A 22,286-nucleotide genomic window follows, 5' to 3' on the forward strand; every position below is an offset into this window, starting at 1 on the left:
GAATTAATGTCTTGTATGGTGGTTTATTTCTCTTTTATGGAATGAATAATATGAATCTCTCATTCTGTGTGGACTTACAGTTGTGTTTATGAAAGCTTATTTTGTTTTGTTAAGATGCCTGAAATGCAAAATAAAATATTAGTTAAAAAAAACTAAACCTTAAACGAAAATGGCACGAAAAATGGGACTGATTAGTTTGAGCGCACTCGAAGAGCGGTGGCCGGAAGTGACGCAGCCGCCGCCGCCATGTTGAAATGTTTCCCCTTTCCCCTTGTTCACTGAGCTCAACAGCAGTCATCGGCTCTCGTTTTCCAGCAGGAGATAACAACAACATTAGAGACATGGAGATAGACACACTTCTGGAAGCTCTTAAAGGTGAACATTCTCGTGTGTGGAGTCGGTGTATGTGAGTTTAGAGAGCAGTTAAATCAGTGTATGAACTGGATGATGTGAGTTAGCTCATGTTAGCATGGCCTGTGGCTAAATGGCTTTTCCTGTTTTTCGAAGTCTGTTGTGTGTTCAGAATTGTGTTGAGAAGATTTAATTCTCTCATTTTAGTTTGTCTTTTCGTCAAAGTAAAGCATTTTTCAGCCGATACAAAAATAGACAGGACTGTTGTTATTGAGAGAGCTAACTTGGTAGCAGTTAGTGTGTGATGTATAGTAGTTGTGTAAAGTACACGGGTTAATAAACACCTGTTTGTTTAAAACTAATGAATTATCCAATGTGATAAAATAGGATTTTCTTTAGGACGCTTTTTTCTTGTTTTATTTGCCGGTTTATTGAAGATGAAAGCTGTCAGCCTAACATTATAGGGCTTTCCCATATTCCTCATTAAAGCAATGGTTATAGTTTCAGTTTAAATAGTCTAAATGGTTTAAAACAAGATTTTCTAGTTCAGCTCTGCAGTGTTTGGTTAATTATTACTCGTAGATTTTCTTATTTTCCTCAAAACATAAATATAACATCAGGACTTGTTAAATTCACATCTGATGTGTCAAAAATACACCTGATAGTAGCCTAGATGTTACATAAGTATCTATTTTTTCATAAAGATTACATTTACATTCATTTGTCAAAGGATTCAAAAAATGTGTCATTTTATAGCATCTTACTGCTCTACCAAGTGTGCTACAGGAACACTAAAACATACACTATATAGGAACAGACAGGTTTCCAATTTGAAATTAATTGTGTTTTTATTTGTCCTCCAGATTTTGAGAAAAAGGGCAAGAAGGAAGTGTGTCCGGTTTTGGACCAGTTTTTGTGCCATATGGCAAAGACTGGAGAAACCCTGTAAGTACAGCATTTGCCTCTTGAGACCTGTCATTGCTTTAGGGGACACAAATTAGAGGTCGACCGATATGGCTTTTTCTCTGGCCGATGCCGATATTTAGAAATCAGGGCAGCCGATGGCCGATATGTTTGGCCGATTTTCTATATGTACATACATAATAATCAAAATGTTCTCATCATTACCAGATATTTTAAATGTAAAAAATGTCACTATTTAAGTCAAAGTATTTAAAAAAAAAATTATGACTGGTCTTTCTGAAGAGTTTTACAACCTGTTCTGCACCATGCATTTATAAGCCTGTCGTGCTGTTGTACTGGCTGCTTAATTTGCGCGATCCCGCCATCGTTTACTAAAGCTGTTTGTGAACATGGCACGGCTGCACACACGGGAGCGATTTGCTTGCAGCAAGAGGCAGCGTCACGAGTTCTACAACAGCGCTTAGGAGCCCACAGATGCGCCTGCATATTAATCGTCTAATTTTGCAGCTAAATCAGCCAAAGCCGATTTTTTAAAATATGCCAATTAATCGGCCGGACGATAAATCGGTCAACCTCTAACACAAATATCTCTTTTTTACCGGGACTGGCTCCATGTCTGCACCAAAGCTGGAGCGAACACTTGGCCAGAACTCAGTAGTACTGGGTTGGGTTTCCACCAAAAAGAGAGCTGAATGCACTATGTCACCAGTGACCAGAATCGCGCACAATTATATTATAATACTGCTGCATGATATATAGGCTTGCCGCGATGGTCGGTGAAACGGTGATAACCGGTGCTTCAGCCTCTCACCGGTTAGATCACTTGCCCACCGCGACACCGTCTTTCACCGTCGTTTTGATATTTTAGTGTAATTAAATAATTTATTTTGGTTAGATAGAGCAAAAGCTTACAACTGAGTGTGTATGCTGACAGCGGAGCTGAACGCGCGCCACGTCACACAGCAGCAGGTGTCAGATTTCATTTATTCCTGTCAGAGTGTGCGAGGCAAGCTGACTGACTAGATGATGACAGAAGCCGCGTGCTTACTCGTTGTTGTTATAATATACATATATGATGTTTAATATAACCGAGATCGTTTTGTTCTTGTGTTTTTCATCAAGAAAAATATTAAACCCATCATTCAAGCAGCGCTATATGGCGAAGTAGCCGGTTGCTCTGCTTGGGACTGGCGGGTTCTGTGAGAATTACCTGCACACATTGACTCAAGCACTTAATTAAACCAGCTGTTGCGCTCGCATTGCACACAAATTCATACGCGATTTAACGCAGCGTACGCAAGCACTGCATCTAAACAGTTGCGTAATTCAAAAGTGAAAGTAAAATGTGCACGTCTGCATGCGCATTTATAAGCCCCTCCAACACGGTGAAACCGGGATTACCGGGTTTGTGACGCGCCGATTAACCGGTGGGAAAATTCTGTCACCGCGGCAACCCTAATGATATATTGTATTTAGTTCGCGTTATTTGTTATTATTATATATCAGTCAGTAGTCCCTTTCACACATACAGTCTTTACTGGTAATTTACTGGTAAATTGCAGTTAACAGATCATGTGTGAACAGAACCTTTCCGGTAAATCAGTGCTCCCAATTTACCAGTAAGACAGGTTGTAAGATTACCAGTAATTTACCGGTAAGCACTGTGTGTGAACGAAAATTATAGGATTACCGGCATTTAGAACGGACGACGTCAGACCGTGCTGACAGCTTCGGGCCAATCATAGCGTTTTAATACAGATGACGCGTTTACCCCCGCACTGTTTACTGACGTTTTCACACACATGCTGCTTGAAAGTTGAGCACACCTGCAGTTTACGTCCACATTTCTTCACCAAAGTTGTTAAAAAGAGCTGACCGCCGAATTGCCGACGTCCTTAGCACGCCCTCTGTGAAGCCTAAAGTGCAAACAGTACTGTTGTTAAAAACGCATTTTCGGTTTGACGTTGTCTCATTCAATGTTGTTTGGTCATGAGCAACTTCGCGACTGTTTACCACAGACGTGAAAACAACAAAATACGGACCGTGGATATGAACAACGTGGATTGTTTACAAATACAACACTGAGCTCGCCGCGTGCTACAGGTACTTCCGCTTTCTCAACGAATTTACTGGTATTTTGATACTGATGTGTGAATGATGTCTTACTGGTAAGATAACGGAACGCCACTGCGTGTGTGAACAGCACATTTTTGTATTTACTGGTAAATTCATTCTGGTAAATTCATGGTAATTTACCAGAATTACTGTGTGAAAGAGGCTTATGTCCTATATACTCTGTTCTGTAGTTTGCTTTTGTAAAACATCTTTGTAATGCCAACATATAATATACAAATAACCCATCATAGATGTTTATTTATTTGTTATTTTAACATATTTATAATTCTAAAGTTCAGCTTAAGCATGTGCTTCATTGATATGCTGATATTACTCTGCATTCATTTTTAAACTGTATATTTTTTATTGTGGTAGTTTTGCAACAATGTCAGGTGACAAAATAAGCAATAATGCATCTAAAAATGCTTTGAGTGGTTATTTTTATAAACTCTGATGCTTTTAAAATGGTTCCTCTACAAAATGCTGTCTGTAGTGAAAGCTCCGACTATTGATATCGTGGGTTCAAGATGAGCAAAATTTTAGGGCTGATTCTGAACTAGGATCAGGGCATGGAGCCAGGGCTTTTTTGTGTGGAAAATTGTAGCCACCCCCGGTGGAGAACGGGTAAAAGACACTTAATTGAAATGTTTCCCATGATCCTAAAAATCTTTGAATCTGAAAGTTAAGATTGTACTGTACTGTGCAATGCAATGAAAAAGCACTATTATAGTCATTGTGACAAGTACATAGACTGATGCGTATTTTGAGATGCATTCATGTTTTGTTTTTACTTACAGTGACTTGCATTACTAAGTTTACATTCACTGTATCTTGTCATTTTTCTAGGGTGTCGTGGTCTCAGTTCAAATGCTACTTCATATTTAAACTAGAGAAAGTAATGGAGGATTTCCGAGAATCGGCTCCGGAGCAGAGAGGACCAGCAAACCCCAACGTGGAGTCGATACCTTTTGAAGAAATGAAGGAGAGGATTCTTAAGATTGTTAATGGATATAGTGGGCAAGTTACTCTTTTATTAACTCTCATAAGACTGGGAATACAGAATACTTTGAAATCTGTAAGTTACAACCTGTGGATTATGTCCTGCTATCAATATTTTCTACTTGGTTATGTTCAATCTCTGTACTTAAACTTTACTTAAAAAAAAGTGCGAAAAGTGTCATGGATTTCCGACCCTAGTAGAGAAACATTAAAGAGCCATATAAAGTGTATTTATTATTATTTGATATTTATTTTTTCTGCCGTTTTTATTTTTCATTCAGCCGAAAACCATTAATGCTATTTTCAGCGCATCCCTAATGCTAATATAATGGCAACCACCCACCACACCGTAGAACTGTAGCATCATATTTAGCTTTTTTTTGTTGAGAAAAAGACAAAAAAATTAAGCTTTGATGATGTACATTAGTGTTTACCCCACAGCAAGTGTGCCATGTCCTGGTTGTTGAATATAACAAGGAGCATGTTCAGGTTTTTTTGCCACTTGTTTCCTCTCCCCCCATTTTTGTCTTGCATTTATCAGTATGCAATAAAATAGCTCTCGAGCATGATTTTCTCTTGAGTTTGTTGAGAATGACATGTGATAAGCTAATTTAAACATTGCATTGTTCTTATTCAGGATTCCATTTACCATCCAGCGCTTATGTGAACTTCTCACAGAACCCAAGAGGAACTACACAGGAACGGAGAAATTCCTCAGAGGGGTTGAGAAGGTTAGTGTACAGTCCATAGTTCAGTTTAGGAGGTAACAAAACATCAGTGTGAACTTATGATGCTGTTTTTAGAGATGTGCAAATATGCTTTGTGTCTGAAAGACTTAGAAATTAGTTATCTATTTGAAAGCCAGAAATGTTTGCTTTGAACTTGAACCTCACTGATATTAGCTAAAAATTGATTGGTTACTTTGTATTTTAGGATTTTTAACATCGAATCCATATATCTTAAGAAAATTGTGATTGAAAATTGTTGGCAGATGGCAGAATTTGTATATATTATTGTTTGTCATTTCCTTTCATCAGAATGTGATGGTGGTCAGTTGTATCTATCCAGCATCTGAGTAAGTAATGTATATATCAATATATTGATTAATATATAGGATGTTTAAATAAAGAAAATAATTGTTTTTTACTTCTTCCTCGGAAAAATGGTTGCAGTGGAGTAAACCGAATGAATGGAGTCATGTTATCAGGGAACACATCTGCCTTTACAGAGAGGTGAGGAAAGTATATGGCGCTTTTGAGTAGGCATTTGAAAATGGACATAAAACAAGAATACGTCTGTGTTGCAGGAAAGTTAATGGTCCAGGAACACCCAGGCCATTAAACAGACAGAAACACTCCATGTCCGGTTCACTGGCCACAAACGGCCTTCCAGACAGCACAGAAAACAAAGAGCCAAACTCATCACCGGGACACAGCCAAACACCCAGGTAGAGTTTGACCATGCTTTTGAAAACCCAGCTAAAGTAATTTTTTGTGACTTACTGTTTTCTACATAAACCGTCCTACATGAACATTTGAAGAGTTTGGTTCCAAAATGCGATAAATGCCATTTTTAAAAAGAAATTAGTTACCACCAAAATCAGTATTGTATCTGGTCAGAATTAAAAAGTAAATTCTTAATTTTACGCAAAATCCGATATCCGCCGTGTTATTTTTTTCCAAACCGCGACAAACGCCGGTCTTCCTTCTCTGCAGAATGCAATAAATCCGCTCAACAAATCACAGTGCACCATTTCACGCATTGTAAATATTATTGGCAGTGCTTTGAATACACACGGAATCCTAGTTTTCCTCATCTACTTTGTAATTCATGATCAACAAACAAACAAAAACAAAATAATACTTTTGATGGCATTGCTAAACCTGTGGTACTTTTCTGTGGCGGGGAAGAAACGTAAGCCATCAAAATCTAATAATTTACGTGAAAGGCACTTGTGCGATATAATATAATCAGTTTTTAATTATGGATTTGAATTTTTTAATGTTAAAAATTGCTTTTTTTTGCGTTTTGGAACCAAACTCTTAATTTATTGTTTAACATAATCTTGATATTTTTATTATTGATGGAGTAAGGTTAAAATGTATGTTTAATCAAACTTTGATCCCCATAATATTATAATTTTTATTCACAAATAAATCGAGACTTTAGCCTGGATTTCAGAGACAGGGTCACGTATCTTCTTGCTAAAACTAAAGAAGGACTTCAAAAATTTTAATTATAGTTAATTAAATTAAATTATAGTTAGAGTAAATTATAGAGAATTAAAAAATAGTAAATTAATATAGTGAACAACAATTGACTGTTGCATTTCAATTTTTAATACATTTGTATTGTAAATGTTTCGAACATAATCTAATCAAAAGTACAATGGGGTCTAAAGTATGAAAATTTATGAATAAAAATGTAAGCTCCTGCAATTTTTTTTCTACATTACTATTACTAGTAAATATAAATGTGTCATTGAAAGTATTAACTAATTTTGTACAAAAATATTGGCTTCCATTGAAGCACACAATTGTTATGCTAATATTTTGTAAATTTTTTCTTAAATAAGTAGCCTAAAATCTGCAATGAAGTGGTCTTTTTTGGACCAAGTTGTGTTAAAATATTTTTTTTATTATTTTTGTAGGCCAATTTTAAAATGATAAAGTTTAAATCACGCTGTTTCAAAATCACAATTCAGATTTAAATGTACAATAGAAATTTGATTAAAATGCTCTTTTTCTTAATCGTTTTAAAATTGGCCTACCAAAACATTAAACTACTTGAGCACTGACAGGTCTCCGGAGATTCCTCTACTTTACATCAGAATGTGCGTATCCCTTCTTTGGTGAATGTGTCTTGAATGGCTGAATCAATTAATTGTTCTCTCCCAGATGATAAATAATTAAACACACTTTTTTAAAAATCAGAAGATAAAGAAACTGAGCCTCAGAGTGACCAATAAATTCCCATGAAGCACCACTGTGAAACTGCATGCTTACACATGTCTTTTCTTTAGTGATTCATCATCATCATCAGGCACCAGTGGTCCTCTTGGTAACTCGGTGAAGAACAAACATTTAGATGATGAAGAGGAGGAGGGAATGGAGGAGGAAGAACATGAAGTAAAGAGACTCAAATTCAACCAGGATGAAGAAAAGGACATAGATGATGCAGATGAGCAGGTGGAAGGGCACAGATCTACGCCGTCCGAGAGTTCTTCGGATAAATCGGAAGATGCCGACTCGCCCGTCTCCATGTCGCATGATACGAATGAAGAAGAGGAGAGTAACCTTACTGCTTCAGCCAGCAGTTCTGAGGACCAAGGTAACATTTTATATTTGATAAAGAAAAAGCTGAATTAGATGCATTTTACTCCATAGTTTTGTTTATTTCTACATCACAGAGCCTTCCAGCACACAGTCCGAGTGTACGGCCGCCGATTCTTGTGAGGCTGAGCGAGAGGTTCCTAGTGGCTCAGACTCTACTGTGGAGGAGCCCAGCGATATGGACCAATCAGAGCAGAGAGCCTCGGCAGGCGTGGCCTCTGGTCCTGAGGTGAGAGAAGGGGAGGAGCCAAACGAGCAAGTCAGCAGCAGCAGCGGCACTGATGAAAATGCCTCTGGACCAACATCTAGCAGCAGTAGCGCAGACTCTCCTACAGAGGGCGACTCTGGGTCAGGGGCTCAGGACTCTGAAAGCCCAGAGGAGGAGGAGCCTATGGAACAAGACTAAAGGCTTGCTGACTCCTACCATGTACAACTGTACACTATTGTGAAGATTAAGATGACACACACTTAAGTGGCCTTAAAGGCTATCGAAAGCAACACCTGACCTACCACCACGCGCCTTCTGGTGGACACTCACCTTTTCCAACTTTCCCAAATGGACACTTTATGCAGATGTACATAGGATTTTATTTCTGAAGTGAAGGTTTTAAACTGAATAGTTTTGTACACAGTTTTCTTCCCTTATTTCACGTCGTGGCTGTCTGCTTTTTGGGGAGGCTAAAAGTAATTTGGATTCATCCATTAGACAACCATCAATAGTGATGATCTCCGAACAGTTAACTTTTAGTTTTAGTCCAGGAAAGTGGTCTTGTTTTATGTTGTAAGCTTTAGGTTGTCAGGGACACAGTATCTCTTCTGCATCGGTTTGTTAATATTTTGGTCACACGGCATCCGACAGCATGAAAGTGGAGTTTATAGTCTTCTTGCCCTGAGCAATGGGTTTCTCTATAGACCCAGAACGGGTACACTGTTCAGAGATTACGTTCCAAACCAAAACAAGCCATAGCCACAGCTCTATTAAATAATTCAAACAGTAGCCTTGTTTTAGTTTTTAACACATATTTCCTTTCTAGTCTAAATTTGTGTTGTGTGTAACTGACAGAGAGGACGTTGAATTAGCTTTTCAACCTCTCCTGCGTTTTACGTCAGGTACATTTACCTCTCGAAAGATTCATGCTGATTTCATGATTTACATTAATTTATACCAGCATTTCAATGAAAGCTGTTTTGTTATTTATGACTGCTGCAGTCATTTGTAACAGTTCAATCCCGGGTCGTCTCGCTGGCTGCTGTTTTGCAGCTGTACATTTTTGATATTCAGAATTTTTAAATTTCTGTAAAGTAGTGTTTTGTAGAGCATTGTGTTTCTGCCCTTGGTGCATCCATATATAATTGTATTAATTTTTTTCTGTGTATACTGAATGCGTGTGGTTTCAATACAGTATTCAGAAGCAATAAATGTTATGGTTTTAAATGTTCGGATGACCCTTTTATTTTAAGTTTATACATTATTACAAAAGTTTTTTTTTCTAGCTACTATTTTTTTCTAGTTTTTTTATTAATGCATCAAAAAATTAACGGAGTGAACACAGAGAACCTCTACAGTTCTTTCTGGTTCTCTAATCTGATTGGCTAAGAGCCCTTCCCAGGCATGCGAAATTATACTGATAACATAACACTACCCGCTTCACCGTTTGTATCATTCCGCCACCTACTGGCCATTTTTGTATTAGTGAGGGAGGCTTCTTTAAACACGTGACTGGTCACACACGCGCTGTTTTTAAACACTTGTGTGTGTCTCAAAAGTTCCCTAGATTGTGAATCAGTCTGTGAATTACAATCGAAAGTAATTATCTCTATGCCCGTCGAAAATTAGCTCTCTTGGATGTAAAGTTAATATAATGTCACCTCGTGTGGACCAGTTGATTAACATGCACTTGCTGATGCGTCTGGTTCTCACGTACCGAATCTTTCTAGCAGATGTTCAAATAGGCACTATCTTTACTAATCGACATATTCTCGACTGACCTAATCTTAAAACTACACTTTGTGACCAAGAAACGGTATTATTAAGAAACGGCTATTCCGTCAATTGAGTTACGATTTCTTTTGGCGGGGCAAGAACCGACAGCCGGTGGCGTCAAAGTACCGCGAAAACGATTAGAGAAATCATACGAAATCTAATTTCGTCTCGCTCTCGCGGTACTTTGACGTCATCCAGCTTTCGGTTCTTGCGGCGTCGCATGAAGTCGAACACACCTATTGTGACATTCAAAAGAGCCGAAAGGTTTACCTGAGCTTCAAATCCGTGGCGGAAGAAAGTCGTTCTCAAACATAGAGGCTTTTAAAATAACTCCGTTGTTGTTTTCTAGTTTGCTTTTTCAAACGTGTGCCGTCGAACTGCTGTATAAAAGCAATATCGCTCTGGGAGTCGTGTGAAATTGCTCTATCATCACGGCTGTGATTGCCTCCGGCACTCGGCCGCAGGTCTAATCACAGCCGAGCGATATTGTTTCTCAAATATATGCAAGTTGCCCAAATAACTTTGCATTCTTTAAGTGTAAATTTCTCTAGTTGTTCTGCTTTAATTCCTAAATACAAGTTTGCTTTTTTATTTGGTGCCAGTCACGTCTTAACAGTTTCCTGTTGAATCAGACATAGCAGTGATATGAGCAGGTTCTTACAGGGGAAACAATGTTTTTCACCTGTCTGCTTATGTTTGCCAGCCTGTTTCATAGCTGCATGAGTGCGTGTTGCTCTCGTAAGCCGGGTTGAAATTTACCCAACCCTCTCTGAGGAAATAAAAGTGGATTGTCTTAATCCTACCCTGATGCTGCGCATGAGGTTACGTATAACTTTCGTCTTTGAAAGCACATCCCTTGGGAAATAACCCTGCCCGCTGTGGGAATAAAACAAGTCTTAAATAAATGAATCGTGATTTGATCCACGAGCCCGGAAACCGAAGCACTTAATAATAATGATGAACTCTTCAGACTGTTCCTACTATGTCTACATAGCTCAGTTGACATATAGCAGTTTCAAAGATATTGTCAATGTTTTTTTATATGGGTGGATCTCACAAATGCATGTCTATGTCAAACTGGACCCTCAAATCAAATATTGCTTAAAAAACCTTTTTGGCCCAATTTTCCTAGAAAATAACCTAGAAAATACATTTTTAAACGTGTTTCTAGCAGAAAATGAGTTACCAGTGTGTGGAAAAACCTCTAATTATACAAATCCATCTATTCCTCTTTGTTTAATCTCCTTTAAACCTCAACAGTTACACAAAACAGGCTGTTGAGGATCCCCTGTGATGTCACGTTGATTATGCCCCACCCATAACTGGGCATTGACAACAGACGCGGTAGACGGCAAGCGCGAGTGATTTACATGTTAAGTCAATGCAAAGATGCGATTAGGCATCCCGCAGCGCGGTACGCACGAATTGAGCGTTGCCGCGGAAAACGTGCAAGTTGAAAAATCTGAACTTCGGCGTTTTTTCGCGCCGCGTTAACCAAACAGGACCTTGCTGTGGTAGTGACGTGATTACAGGAAGCGAGCGGGGTCGCAAAAGCTCCTCCCATGACGCGAATTTCCACGTGACGTCCCATTCAGACAGCCAGCGACCAGCAGTAGCAGAGTGACGCAATCTCAATCATTTCAATGAAAACCTGGTGACTTCCTGCGGCACGACCGAAAGTGACTGTTGGCGGCCGTATCGGCGTGTCCAGCGACGCAAGAAAGTTAAGAAAAGTTTAACTTTATGCAAATGTTGAGCGAATTTTGGGAGCGACTACCAATGAGAACGAAGCAGTGGAGTTCACGTCTTCCTTCTCTCGTCAGTTACTGGAGTGGACGGTACTCATTTGTTTATGACAAGCAGATTTAGAAACGCCTCATTGAAAGAGATGGACGACAAGCAGAGATAACGTCACTGACTGTCTGAATGTGGCGTGAATGTCTCGAATGAATAGAATTTCACGCGCCAATTAAGTGAGTAAACTCAAATTGTTCAAGTGTAAAACTACGCGCGATTAGCGCTTTTGCCGCCTCTACCGCGTCTGGTGTGAAGGCACCATAACGTTCACAGACTCCGCCTGATGAGTGCGTAGTTCAACCTTCTGCCAGAAACACATGTTTTGATGTATTTCAAGGCTGTAAACGCTCCACCCCCTACTTTGCATACGGGAGGGGAACAGAAGCTTACTTTGCATTTAAAGAAACACACACAAAAACAGTGCATTTTTCATTGCAGCCACAAATGGCCATGTTCAACATCGTTTAATGAAAGATCTGTAGTGTACTATAACTATTTTTATATTGCATTGCATTCTGAATTTTGTGTTGTCTCAAAGCGGCTTCACCGAATACATCTTAGCACAAAAAAGCTCAGAAGAAACAAAAAATAGGAAAATTATATAAAGACAAAAAAATGCATAAATTAGCAATATAGGATGTTGATTTTATGTTAACAATAAAAACATTTAAATGTCGGTAAGATTTTAATTCACAGCAATGTTGTGAAATGTGAAGTGTCTTAATATAAACCTTTGTGACCAAGCAAATGGCAAGATTGGCAAAAATCTTCACATTTAGGTGTTTAATAAATAAACCGGTCTTTCGTTGGAGTTTTAAATTACATAAAATATTGCTTCACTGGTCTATTGTGATTGCTGGTCTGCTTCTGTGTTATAACTCCATATGAATCTCAATAAACCTTGCTATTTATTGAGGGATAAATCAAGCACTGCTATTTACTAAGCTCAAATACATGACAGATGTTAGTCTTAATGTTATTGTCACTGTGTGGCAGCAGATGCTGGATGCGGATCTGATTCTGACCGGGTCTAAGCTTTTTTGAATACATCACACTAAAAAATAAAAGTGCTGCTACAAAATGTCCCTTGCAGCAATATCATAAAAAAACATTTATTTTTACCTTTTCAAACCTTTTTCTACTACAAGAAACCATTTTGGTTGTTAAGGTTTTTATGTAACCATACAACCAAAAATGGTTCTTCTAAACTCTTAAAAAACATGCTAAAATGCTTAAAGATTCTTCTTAACAATGCCATAGATCCATTTTTGACTCCTCAAAGAACCATTCAGTCAAGACTTTTGTGAAACAGAAAGGTTCTTCAGATGTTAAAGGTTCCTTATGGAACCTTACAGCCGAAAATTATTCTTCTATGGCACCATGAAGCACCTTATATTTTAAGAATGCACTGTAAGACCTTTCTGTCAAAGGTTTAATCTCTCCATATTCCAACCTTTTCAATTTAAGATAAGACACAGTAGTGTCATGCTGGTGCGCTTTATAAATAATGTTTTGGTTTATGCAGGATAGGCTGTGTGTTAAAGGGACACTCCACTTTTTTTGAAAATATGCTCATTTTCCTGCTCCCCTAGGGGAGGCCAATGGCTGTGAACTATAATCTCATTCTGGCGTAAAAATCAAGGACTTTGCTACCGTAACATGGCTGCAGGATGCGCAATGATATTATGCAGCACACAAAAATAGTCCCATTGATTACTTTCAATAGCTGGTGACTATTTTCGGGCACGGCGTAATATCATTGTGCCTCCTGTAGTCATGTTACGGCAGCAAAGTCCTTGATTATTACGCCAGAAGGAGAGTATAGTTCCTAGCCATATCTGCCTAGAAAATCCCAACTTTTAATTTTCCGTCGCCTTAGTACACGATGTAACTACAGAAGGGTCAAGTTTTAAATAGGAAAAATATCGAAACTCTTTGGTTATTTTTGAATGCGATGCTAATGGTCTAATCAGATTCAATGGATTATGCTAAGCTATGCTAAAAGTGCTAGCGCCAGACCCCAAGATCGGCGGATTGGATTCCAAAACAGTAAAAATCAAATGTTTAACTGTAGTGGAGCTGGAAAATGAGCATATTTTCAAAAAAGTGGAGTGTCCCTTTAAAAAGTCTACAAAACTTTTTTGTTGATCTGCACTCTGGTGTCAGGTCTTAAACTTTTCTTTGGTTCAGCTCCCAAGAAAGGAGACCGTCTCTGCCTTTTCTATATAACCAATCAGGCAATTTCCAATATGCAATTACCAGAGTCGTGCTTAATAAGCGGCATGACTAATTTTCACATTTTTCCCAACAGAGGAGGTGTTAAAAGTGAATGAGGCATAGAGAAGTTTTGGAAACTACAGAACTTTTTTTTATTGGTTATTCGGATATGGTATTCCAAAGCAAGAAATCATTATCTTGTAATCAAGACAAAAATAAATGCAAAAGTGCAGATTAGGATAAAAACATGACTTTGTATTAAACGCTCAATATACTATATAAATTAAAAACCAGTCTGACAAAATGTCATTTCAAAATGAAAAATATTTCATGCCCTTCATGCAAATGATTAAATTTGTATTTTAGACCAGGATTGACTGGGATTGGAAGTTCATAGCTAGGTCACCGTTCTCAATGCTGTGGCCCACATCTCGGGTTCGAGTGAAGGTTAAGCCTCACCATGCAGAATCTCTGTATCATCCAATAGAGGGTGGTGTTTGGTCTCTCAGCCAGCCATTATGGGTTTACCCCCACCTCAGGATGAAGAGACATGCTGACTGCCATAGGGCTGTAGATATAGGCTCCTTTCCTCCTCCGTGTTGCCTTTCCTTTAGTCCTCTGGCTGGCATGAAGACTTGATGACTGCTTCACTGCTGGGTTCACCGTGTCTAATGCAACCTTCATCTGAAATTCCCATGTGGGCATCAGATTAAAGAGCCATTTTAAAGTACGGTAAAGGTGAAACGAGGGAAACTCCAAACTTTTAAAGTGACTTTTTGAAAAACTTTTTAAAGATTTACCAGATTTACAAAACGGGGCAAATTAGCGTGAGAGCGTAATTCCAAAAAATCGCAGATGGGAGTGGTAATACCTGAGGTTATTTACTAAAAAGGTGCAAATTAAAGGGCACATTTCACAAGAATTTTTTAAGATGTCAAATAAATCTTTGGTGTCCCCAGAGCACATGTGAAGTTTTAGCTCAAAATATAATATAGATAATTTTTTATAACATGTTAAAATTTGCCACTTTGTAGTTGTGAGCAAAAATTTTCTGTTTTTGTGTGTGTCCTTTAAAATGCAAATGAGTTGATCTCTGTTGGATAGTGCAGAATAAGGGGCAGTATTATCCCCTGATGACATCACAAGGGGGAGCCAAATTTCAAATACCTATTTTTTCACATGCTTGCAGAGAACGGTTTACCGAAACTAAGTTACCGGGTTGATCTTTTTCACATTTTAGAGGTTCATAGAAGCACTGGGGACCCAATTATAGCACTTAAACATGAAAAAAGTCAGATTTTCTCGATATGCCCCCTTTTAAATAACACAGGCGCAACAGCTGATTTCCATAATGACCAACACAATCTACTAAGAGCAGGGCAAATTAGTTCAAGATCGCAAATACGCAGAGATAATGCTCCTGCAGGTGCACCTGATGCGCTTGAGTTCAGCACCACAGACATTGCAGCTGAAAATTCAGTGTGTGAAATCCCAGCTAATGAAGCCGTAGTACACTGAAAAGAACTGGAGGACAAAAAAAAAGAAAATTTACAAGATGTTTTGAAATATCTGCTATTGTGTGACTTCTCCTAGTGACTTCTCTTTTATTTTCTCCAGAAAACAAAAAATAACATGGCTGGCAAACAATATTTTTGAATAATATGTTTATCTGGCATGCCAAATAAACTGTTACATGCAAGGACTTTTTGGGACTTATTCACCGTATCCCCTAGAGTTAGATAAGTCAATACATAACTTTTTCATCTCTGTGGGTGCCGTAACTTTGTTTGACACACCAACCGCTAGGCTAGCTTAGCACAAATACTGTAAGTAAATGGCTCCAGCTAGCATACTGCTCCCAATAAGTGACAAAATAACATTTTCCTATTTACATGTTGTGATTTGTATAGTCACAGCTTGTACAAATAAGCAGTATGCTAGCCTAATTTTTTAGGCCTACTATGGATTCTGTAATCTAAACCCTGTCTGGGAAACTGCCCCATAGTGTATTGCCTTTGTTTGATATCTTAAAAAAACCCACTGGTGTACCTACCCATTATCTTATAAATATGACTGTATTGCAAAACAAACTTGTTAAATCCTGTGAATATGTAACCCTATTGATGCACTATTAGTAAGAAAGGTACAAAAGCTTTCACTGGGACCGACCTGAACTTTATGTTCACAGACAGCAGACGCTGTTCGGTTGTCTTGCATATGCATGAACTTTCAGTACCTAAAGGTATATCATTAAATGGTAAAATAACTCATAAATCTTCCCACGTGTGCTATTTGGAATTTCATCAGAGACTCAAAAATAAGAAGCTTGGCGAGAGTTGAAGTAGCAAGAAAATTACCGCTTTCATATTGCATAATGCATCCGACATCTGTTTTTGCCGCATAAACAGGTGTGGGAACATATTGAACGCAGCCTGCCAAGGCCATTTTTTTGGCTTGATTCTTTACACGGTACTTAAGTGATAAAATCGATGGCAAAATGCCTACCATGTTTGCAAAGTGCCCTCATTCCCATTAAACGTCCACGCATATACCTACATGTACAGCCGTCTCCGTAGTTTCCATCATAATTACTATGATTACTGTTGCTACTGTAAAATCATAATGCTGTCATTTAATAAAATGTTTTTTGACAGTGATGGACAATACCAGGATAACCATATAGCAATTATGATATTTTGGTATAAACTGTGGGTTACCATGGTAAATTATTACGTACTGCATGACAGATGAGCCTTTTACTACAAAACCAACTTGAATATAAAACCTTATTATATATTTTTGGGTTTTATTACATACTATGTAGTATGTAGTTTGCAATATGTTAATATTGAATTTGAAACAGCCTAAGGGCTCAGTCACACCAAAAGCGCTTTAAACGCTTGCAAACGCAAGGCGCGACGCACTGCCTTTTTTAAAAAAGAGCAGTGCAGCGCGGCTTTTCATATTGCTAAGCAACCACCGAGTCAGCTGTCTTGTCAATCAAATATTGAAGCGTGAGCGCTCCTTTGCTGTTAACTGTCATATTAGCAGAAACTTTAAAAAGAGGGCGCTTGCTCTGACCTTGTTTGAGGATAAGAGGAGCACAAACACGCAGGAGAGAGTGAGCGAGTGGAGTCCGGTTCTTCAAAGCAACTGTAAACTTCCCTCGCCACAACGTAAGGCCCGCCTCTCCCCTCATTCGATTGGACAATGGAAGACGCGAATGACGTCAGGCGCTCCTCCGCTCTCAGCGCTCCTTCAAAAACGCGTGCGCGGCAGGCGGCAGAAAACCGCAAGGCGCTCGGCGCGCATAAACAGCGCGCAAACGCGCCCTGCCCATAGAATATCATTCAAAAAAGGCGCCTGCAACTGCCATAAACGCTTTTGGTGTGACTGAGCCCTAAGGCTGTTTGACACATTAACTGTTGCCAGCGTGTCTGCTGTTTTATGATATTCCTGTTAAATGTTTGAAACAAACACAGTTAAAACTGTTTTAAGGGGTTGCATTGCATTCAGATGTCCTTAAATAGCTTATGAAGCAGTCAAGCAAAGGGTAAATATTTATTTTTCAGATGCTCAATTTTTGGCGTTCGATAAACAGATATAGGGAAATGAGAGTTTATGATAGGATGGGCAGTGAGTTTATTCCACAGCTTATTTACACTTAAAATAAAGTTCATAAATAGTACTTTGTCAGGCTGTATGGCTCTTCCTCTCTGAAGGATCTTTCGCAGTGACAGCATCAGTGACGGCTTGTCAATCGGGGGCGCTGGGGCGCCGCCCCCCCCCCCCAGAGCTACTTTAACATGTTACAAAAAAGTTAAATATATATTGTGCAAATTAATACAAAATAAAATTGTTTAGTTGTAATATTTCACTGTTAGTCATTTTACTTAAAAAATAAAAACTGAGTTTGTTATGTGTGTGTCATGTTTGTGTGTCTGGGGCGCACCCGAAACAAGTGTCTATGTAGTTCAGTAAAAAGGATAAAAACATGTGACCTGAGGATGTGTGTTTGAAAGTCTGCATGATATACTGTGTGAAATTTTGTGCCGCATTTGAGCTGCCTTTGCGTGGACTTGATGCTCAGAAAAAAATTAATTTTCCGTGGCGTGTTCACACCGTCCACATTTGAGGCGTTAAAATCGCGTCTACTACGTCTAGTTTGCCGCTTGAACATTCTGAGTTTAATCGCTTCATTCGCGCGTGAAATTCTAGTAATTGAGACATTTACATGGAAATTCGCATCATGGGAGGGCCTTCCATAGGCTTCCGCGACTCCGCTCGCTTCCTGTAATCACGTCACTACTAGAGCAAAAGCAAGCTCCTGATTGGTTAACATGGCGCGTTTTTCCGCCAAAGTTCAACTTTTTCAACTTGCGTGTTTGCCGTGGCAACGCTCAATTCGTGCCTTTCGTGCGAATGAGGCGGAATCGCGTCTAATGCTGCGTTTACACTTTACAATTCGCGCGTACCGCGTCAGGTGCTCAATTCGCGCCATTCGTGCAAACTAGGGCTGTCACTTTTGAGAAAAATCTAATTCGAATGGATAACGAATATCATGCAATCTATCCGAATATATTCGAATATCTAGGTGCCCCCCCGCGTGCATGAAAAAACCCCCACACCGTAATGGAGATTCAATCACAAATTTATTAACGGTGACAGTCATAAACAGGACTGTCTGGATTACTTTTTTTATTTAATGTTTGAAACAGCAGGTTATCAACTTATGAATAACAAATTGTATGAAAAAAATATAGCCATGCCCAAACGGAATCCGCGCCTGCAGATTTCGGCGGAAAACTCTGCGGATTTAATGCCCGTCATTGACGAGCACACATATCCTGCACTTGAGCGTGTTTGTGAGAAAGAATCTCATTGACAACAAGCACACATACATAGCCTATCCCGCGCGTTTGTGAGCCATCATTCACAAGTACATTATCTCTGCGCGTGCTGTTTGCTTGACCGTTTTTAATGATAGAGAGCACAAACCATTTGATATTTGAGATGAAATTAAACTTACCGCTGAGTTAAGCAGATCTCACTTGACTCTGTCGTCTGTGTGACGCGCGACAGTCAACACGTGATCATTTTAAATCCGTTTACAAGACAAATGCTGTTGTTATTTAATATAAAGTTTACATTGCGTTGTAAAAATGATGAGATTATCTTCATACATGCTAATTTCATAATGCGAACGTATTAGCACAAGCTTTTTATCCTGTTATAATATTTAACACTATAAACAACATGTCATTTTATATACAAACAATAATTCTATCTTGACATGCACATGAGGTTCATGTTGGTTCAATTTGATTTCCTCTCTTGCGCACAGTTGCCGTCGTCGGTCTCACTCTCAGCCTCCTTCCTATTATGAGGTGTTACTGTAAAAAATGCGCTACTCATGGCATTTTAAAAACCGGATGGTTTATTTATAGTTCGAATACGGATATTTCACGTCACGTTCGAATGAATATTCAAATATCGAATAAAAAGTGACAGCCCTAGTGCAAACTGGACACGCGAATGAGGCGGAAACGTGTCTTCTGCACCGCCATAAACGCTTCATTTGGCACCACCAGACCTCCAGACACGCGTCAACGCGTCTTCATATTGACTTAACATTGAAATCACTCGCGCTTGATGCCTCTACCTCGGCTGGTGTAAACGCAGCATAACACAACGCCCTAAACGCCTCATTCGCGCCATGACACCTCCAGACACGGGTCAACACGTCTTCACATTGACTTAACATTGAAATCACTCGCGATTGACGCCTCTACCGCGGCTGGTGTGAATGCAGCATAAAACGTCGTCTATCTGAGATTAAAAACACAAAATCTAATGACAAGAGTTTGCATTTATCTGCCTTTATGCATTTATTACACAAGGTGGTTTCAGATACACAGTGTCATGAGTTTAGTTCATTTCAGATTTTTACACGTCTGTTGATATTTTAATCGCAGCATAGAAGAAAATTTTTGGTTCACCAAAGGCCCTTTAGTCAAAGTGGGGATGGGACGGTATGAAAATGTCATATCATGATTATAGCGACCAAAGTTATCCCGGTTATCAATATTATCATGGTTTTGTTAAAATGAGATGGAAATGTTTTAAAATAACTTATACACACACTGAAAACATTTGAACAAGTTTTATTTTTGAAAATCACAATTTAACATTTCATGTCTCTGAAATTATTTCTGTGGTAAAAAAATAAATAAATCTGTCTAATAAGTTTACCGTAAATTAATACAATACATTATCCCTTAAATGCCTTCTTGTGCAAAAACTTGCGCGCCTGCGTCAAACTGATTCTGGCTGGACAGGATTTACAGCGAGTTTTCAAAATCATGGTAATCAAACACGGTTGAAATGATAATTAAATTTTCAACGATAATACTAACCGTCAGGACATTTTATCGTGGTTAATCGTGAAACCGGTAATTGTCCCATCCTTAAGTCAAAGGTATATATAAATGGTTTATCTATGACATCACTGCGAAAGACCTTTGTAGCACATTCATTTTTAACACTGTACGCATTTAGCATTGGGTTTTGCTTCAATCCGAAACAGCTGACACGTGAGTTTTTCACCCCTGTATGTCAACTCATGCAATCTTTACAATCATTTACTGTACCAGTGTATTCTGACCCAACACAGCATCTAACTCGCAATAAAAAAGTTGCAAAGCATTAAATATTTCGTCTTTTCTTGCTCTCTGCACCATCATTCACCCTTGCATTGTTAAAATCCAGTCCTCCTTCAGAGAGCTTGTGTCCAACAGTAATACACACATTGATATGCCTCATTACTGGGTCGGTGGACTCGTGTCCTCTGTTGGAGTATTACAGTATAATGAAGTGCTTTAATTGACTCTTCTGGAGGCTGTTCCATCGTTGCTTCATTTATAGATGCACCCTCAGCCACTCAGGCTAATAACCGAGGGCCTGGTTCAGCGCACAGATAGGCTTTTAGCAGCCATTTTGTGAAGGGAGTTCAGCTTTTTGCAAAAGGTTGTTAAAAGTGTAAATGGGAGACTAATAAAAAGGCAATTTGGCCTGATATAACAGGTGTGTGCGCGTGTGTGTGTTTGCATGTGTGCATGTTTAAAGCCGAGTCACATTGGACTTGGGAAATGCTTTGTGTTTTGTTTGTGCAACACAACAAATTTACTAAGATAAAGAAGTTTGATTTGTACATTTGCAGTTGTTTTGTCTTCTACCAGGTAAAAACCATATTGACTTATGCTGCGTTTACACCAACTGCGTTTCAGGCGTCAAAATCGCGTGTACCGCGCCTAGTTTGCCGCTTGAACAGTTTGAATGCATTCGCGCGGAAAAAGCAAGCATTTGACGCGCGTCAGAGGCAATATCCGCTTCTTGTTGGAAGAGCAAGTGCTATGCGGTTGTCTGTTTGCAAGATGACTGATGTTGATTGTGAATTTATTGAGAGAGTTACCGGTTAAACGTCACGTGACTCAAAAGTGAAATGTCTATTACAACTTACCAGGTTGCCCGATGTCCTCACTGACACTCTTCCAAGCAAGGTCCTTTTTATTCCTGTCTCTTTAGAAATAAGAACTTGTGTCGTATAGCTCCGGGTGACTGCTTACGGACAATATCAAGCATTCAGGTTGAATGAGTGACTCCGGGCGGGGCTGCCTCCACAGCAGCAAGCAGGCTTCTGATTGGTTAATGCGGCGCAAAATTCCACTAAAGTTCAAATATTTCAACTCGGGCGTCAGCCGCAAATTCGCGTGAACCGCAAAATGGACAAAAAGCACCGCGCACAACGCTCAATTCGCGCCATTCGCGCGAACGAGGCAGAACCGCGTTTTCCGCGCCAAACGCCTCATCCGCGAGACCTCCAGACGCGCGTCAACGCGTCTTAACATTACGTAAAAATTGTGTACTTTTACTTTCTTGAGTAAAAGTACGAAAATTTTTTTTACTTAAGTAAAAGTACAAAAAATTACTAGATGTTTAATGTACTTAAATATTAAATATCAACCAAAAACTTGAAATTATGAAATGTAGTGGAGTAAAAATTATGATAATATTTTTTGGAATGTTTGTTTTCCAAAGATAAACACTAATAAAATACGAATAATTGAAAATTTACTTTTATGTAGAAAGTAAAAATACTTAAGTACTATACAACTCTGGCTATTTGAACCCAAGAAGACCTCTACTACAAGCATTAGTAATAGTAGGCCTAATGTCTGCTAATTAAATCAAAATGCTTTGTGGAATTAATCCAAATTCAACCCATATTCATCCTATATTTAACCCATATACCATGAGTTGAAACAACCTAGTATTTTTAGTGTACTACAAGCATTAGTAATAGTAATGCTTGCTAATTAAATCAGAATACTTTGTGGAAACAATATATTCAACCTATATTCAACCTATATACCACGTATTGAAATAAAACTGCTGCACTGCAACAAAGTAATATGATGATTCAGTGATTCAGTAGTATATATTCATCATTAAAAAAATGTTGTTTTTTGATATTGACATATGTTTTGCAATGCAATAACAAAACCCTA

General features: G+C 38.7%; 1 protein-coding gene across 1 annotated transcript; it reads left to right on the forward strand.

Moving 5' to 3' along the window:
- Positions 1–216: 216 nt before the first annotated feature.
- On the forward strand, positions 217–9,160 carry ppp4r2b (protein phosphatase 4, regulatory subunit 2b). The gene is made up of 9 exons (XM_055213708.2): positions 217–375; positions 1,215–1,296; positions 4,237–4,407; positions 5,027–5,120; positions 5,427–5,464; positions 5,547–5,621; positions 5,696–5,836; positions 7,412–7,719; positions 7,799–9,160. Exons 1-9 carry the CDS (start codon positions 255–257, stop codon positions 8,125–8,127), a joined length of 1,359 nt encoding a protein of 452 aa, XP_055069683.2. The 5' UTR covers positions 217–254; the 3' UTR covers positions 8,128–9,160.
- The last annotated feature ends 13,126 nt before the right edge of the window (positions 9,161–22,286 follow it).

This window comes from Misgurnus anguillicaudatus, chromosome 8, assembly GCF_027580225.2.
Source record: "Misgurnus anguillicaudatus chromosome 8, ASM2758022v2, whole genome shotgun sequence".
Classification (NCBI taxonomy): domain Eukaryota; kingdom Metazoa; phylum Chordata; class Actinopteri; order Cypriniformes; family Cobitidae; genus Misgurnus; species Misgurnus anguillicaudatus.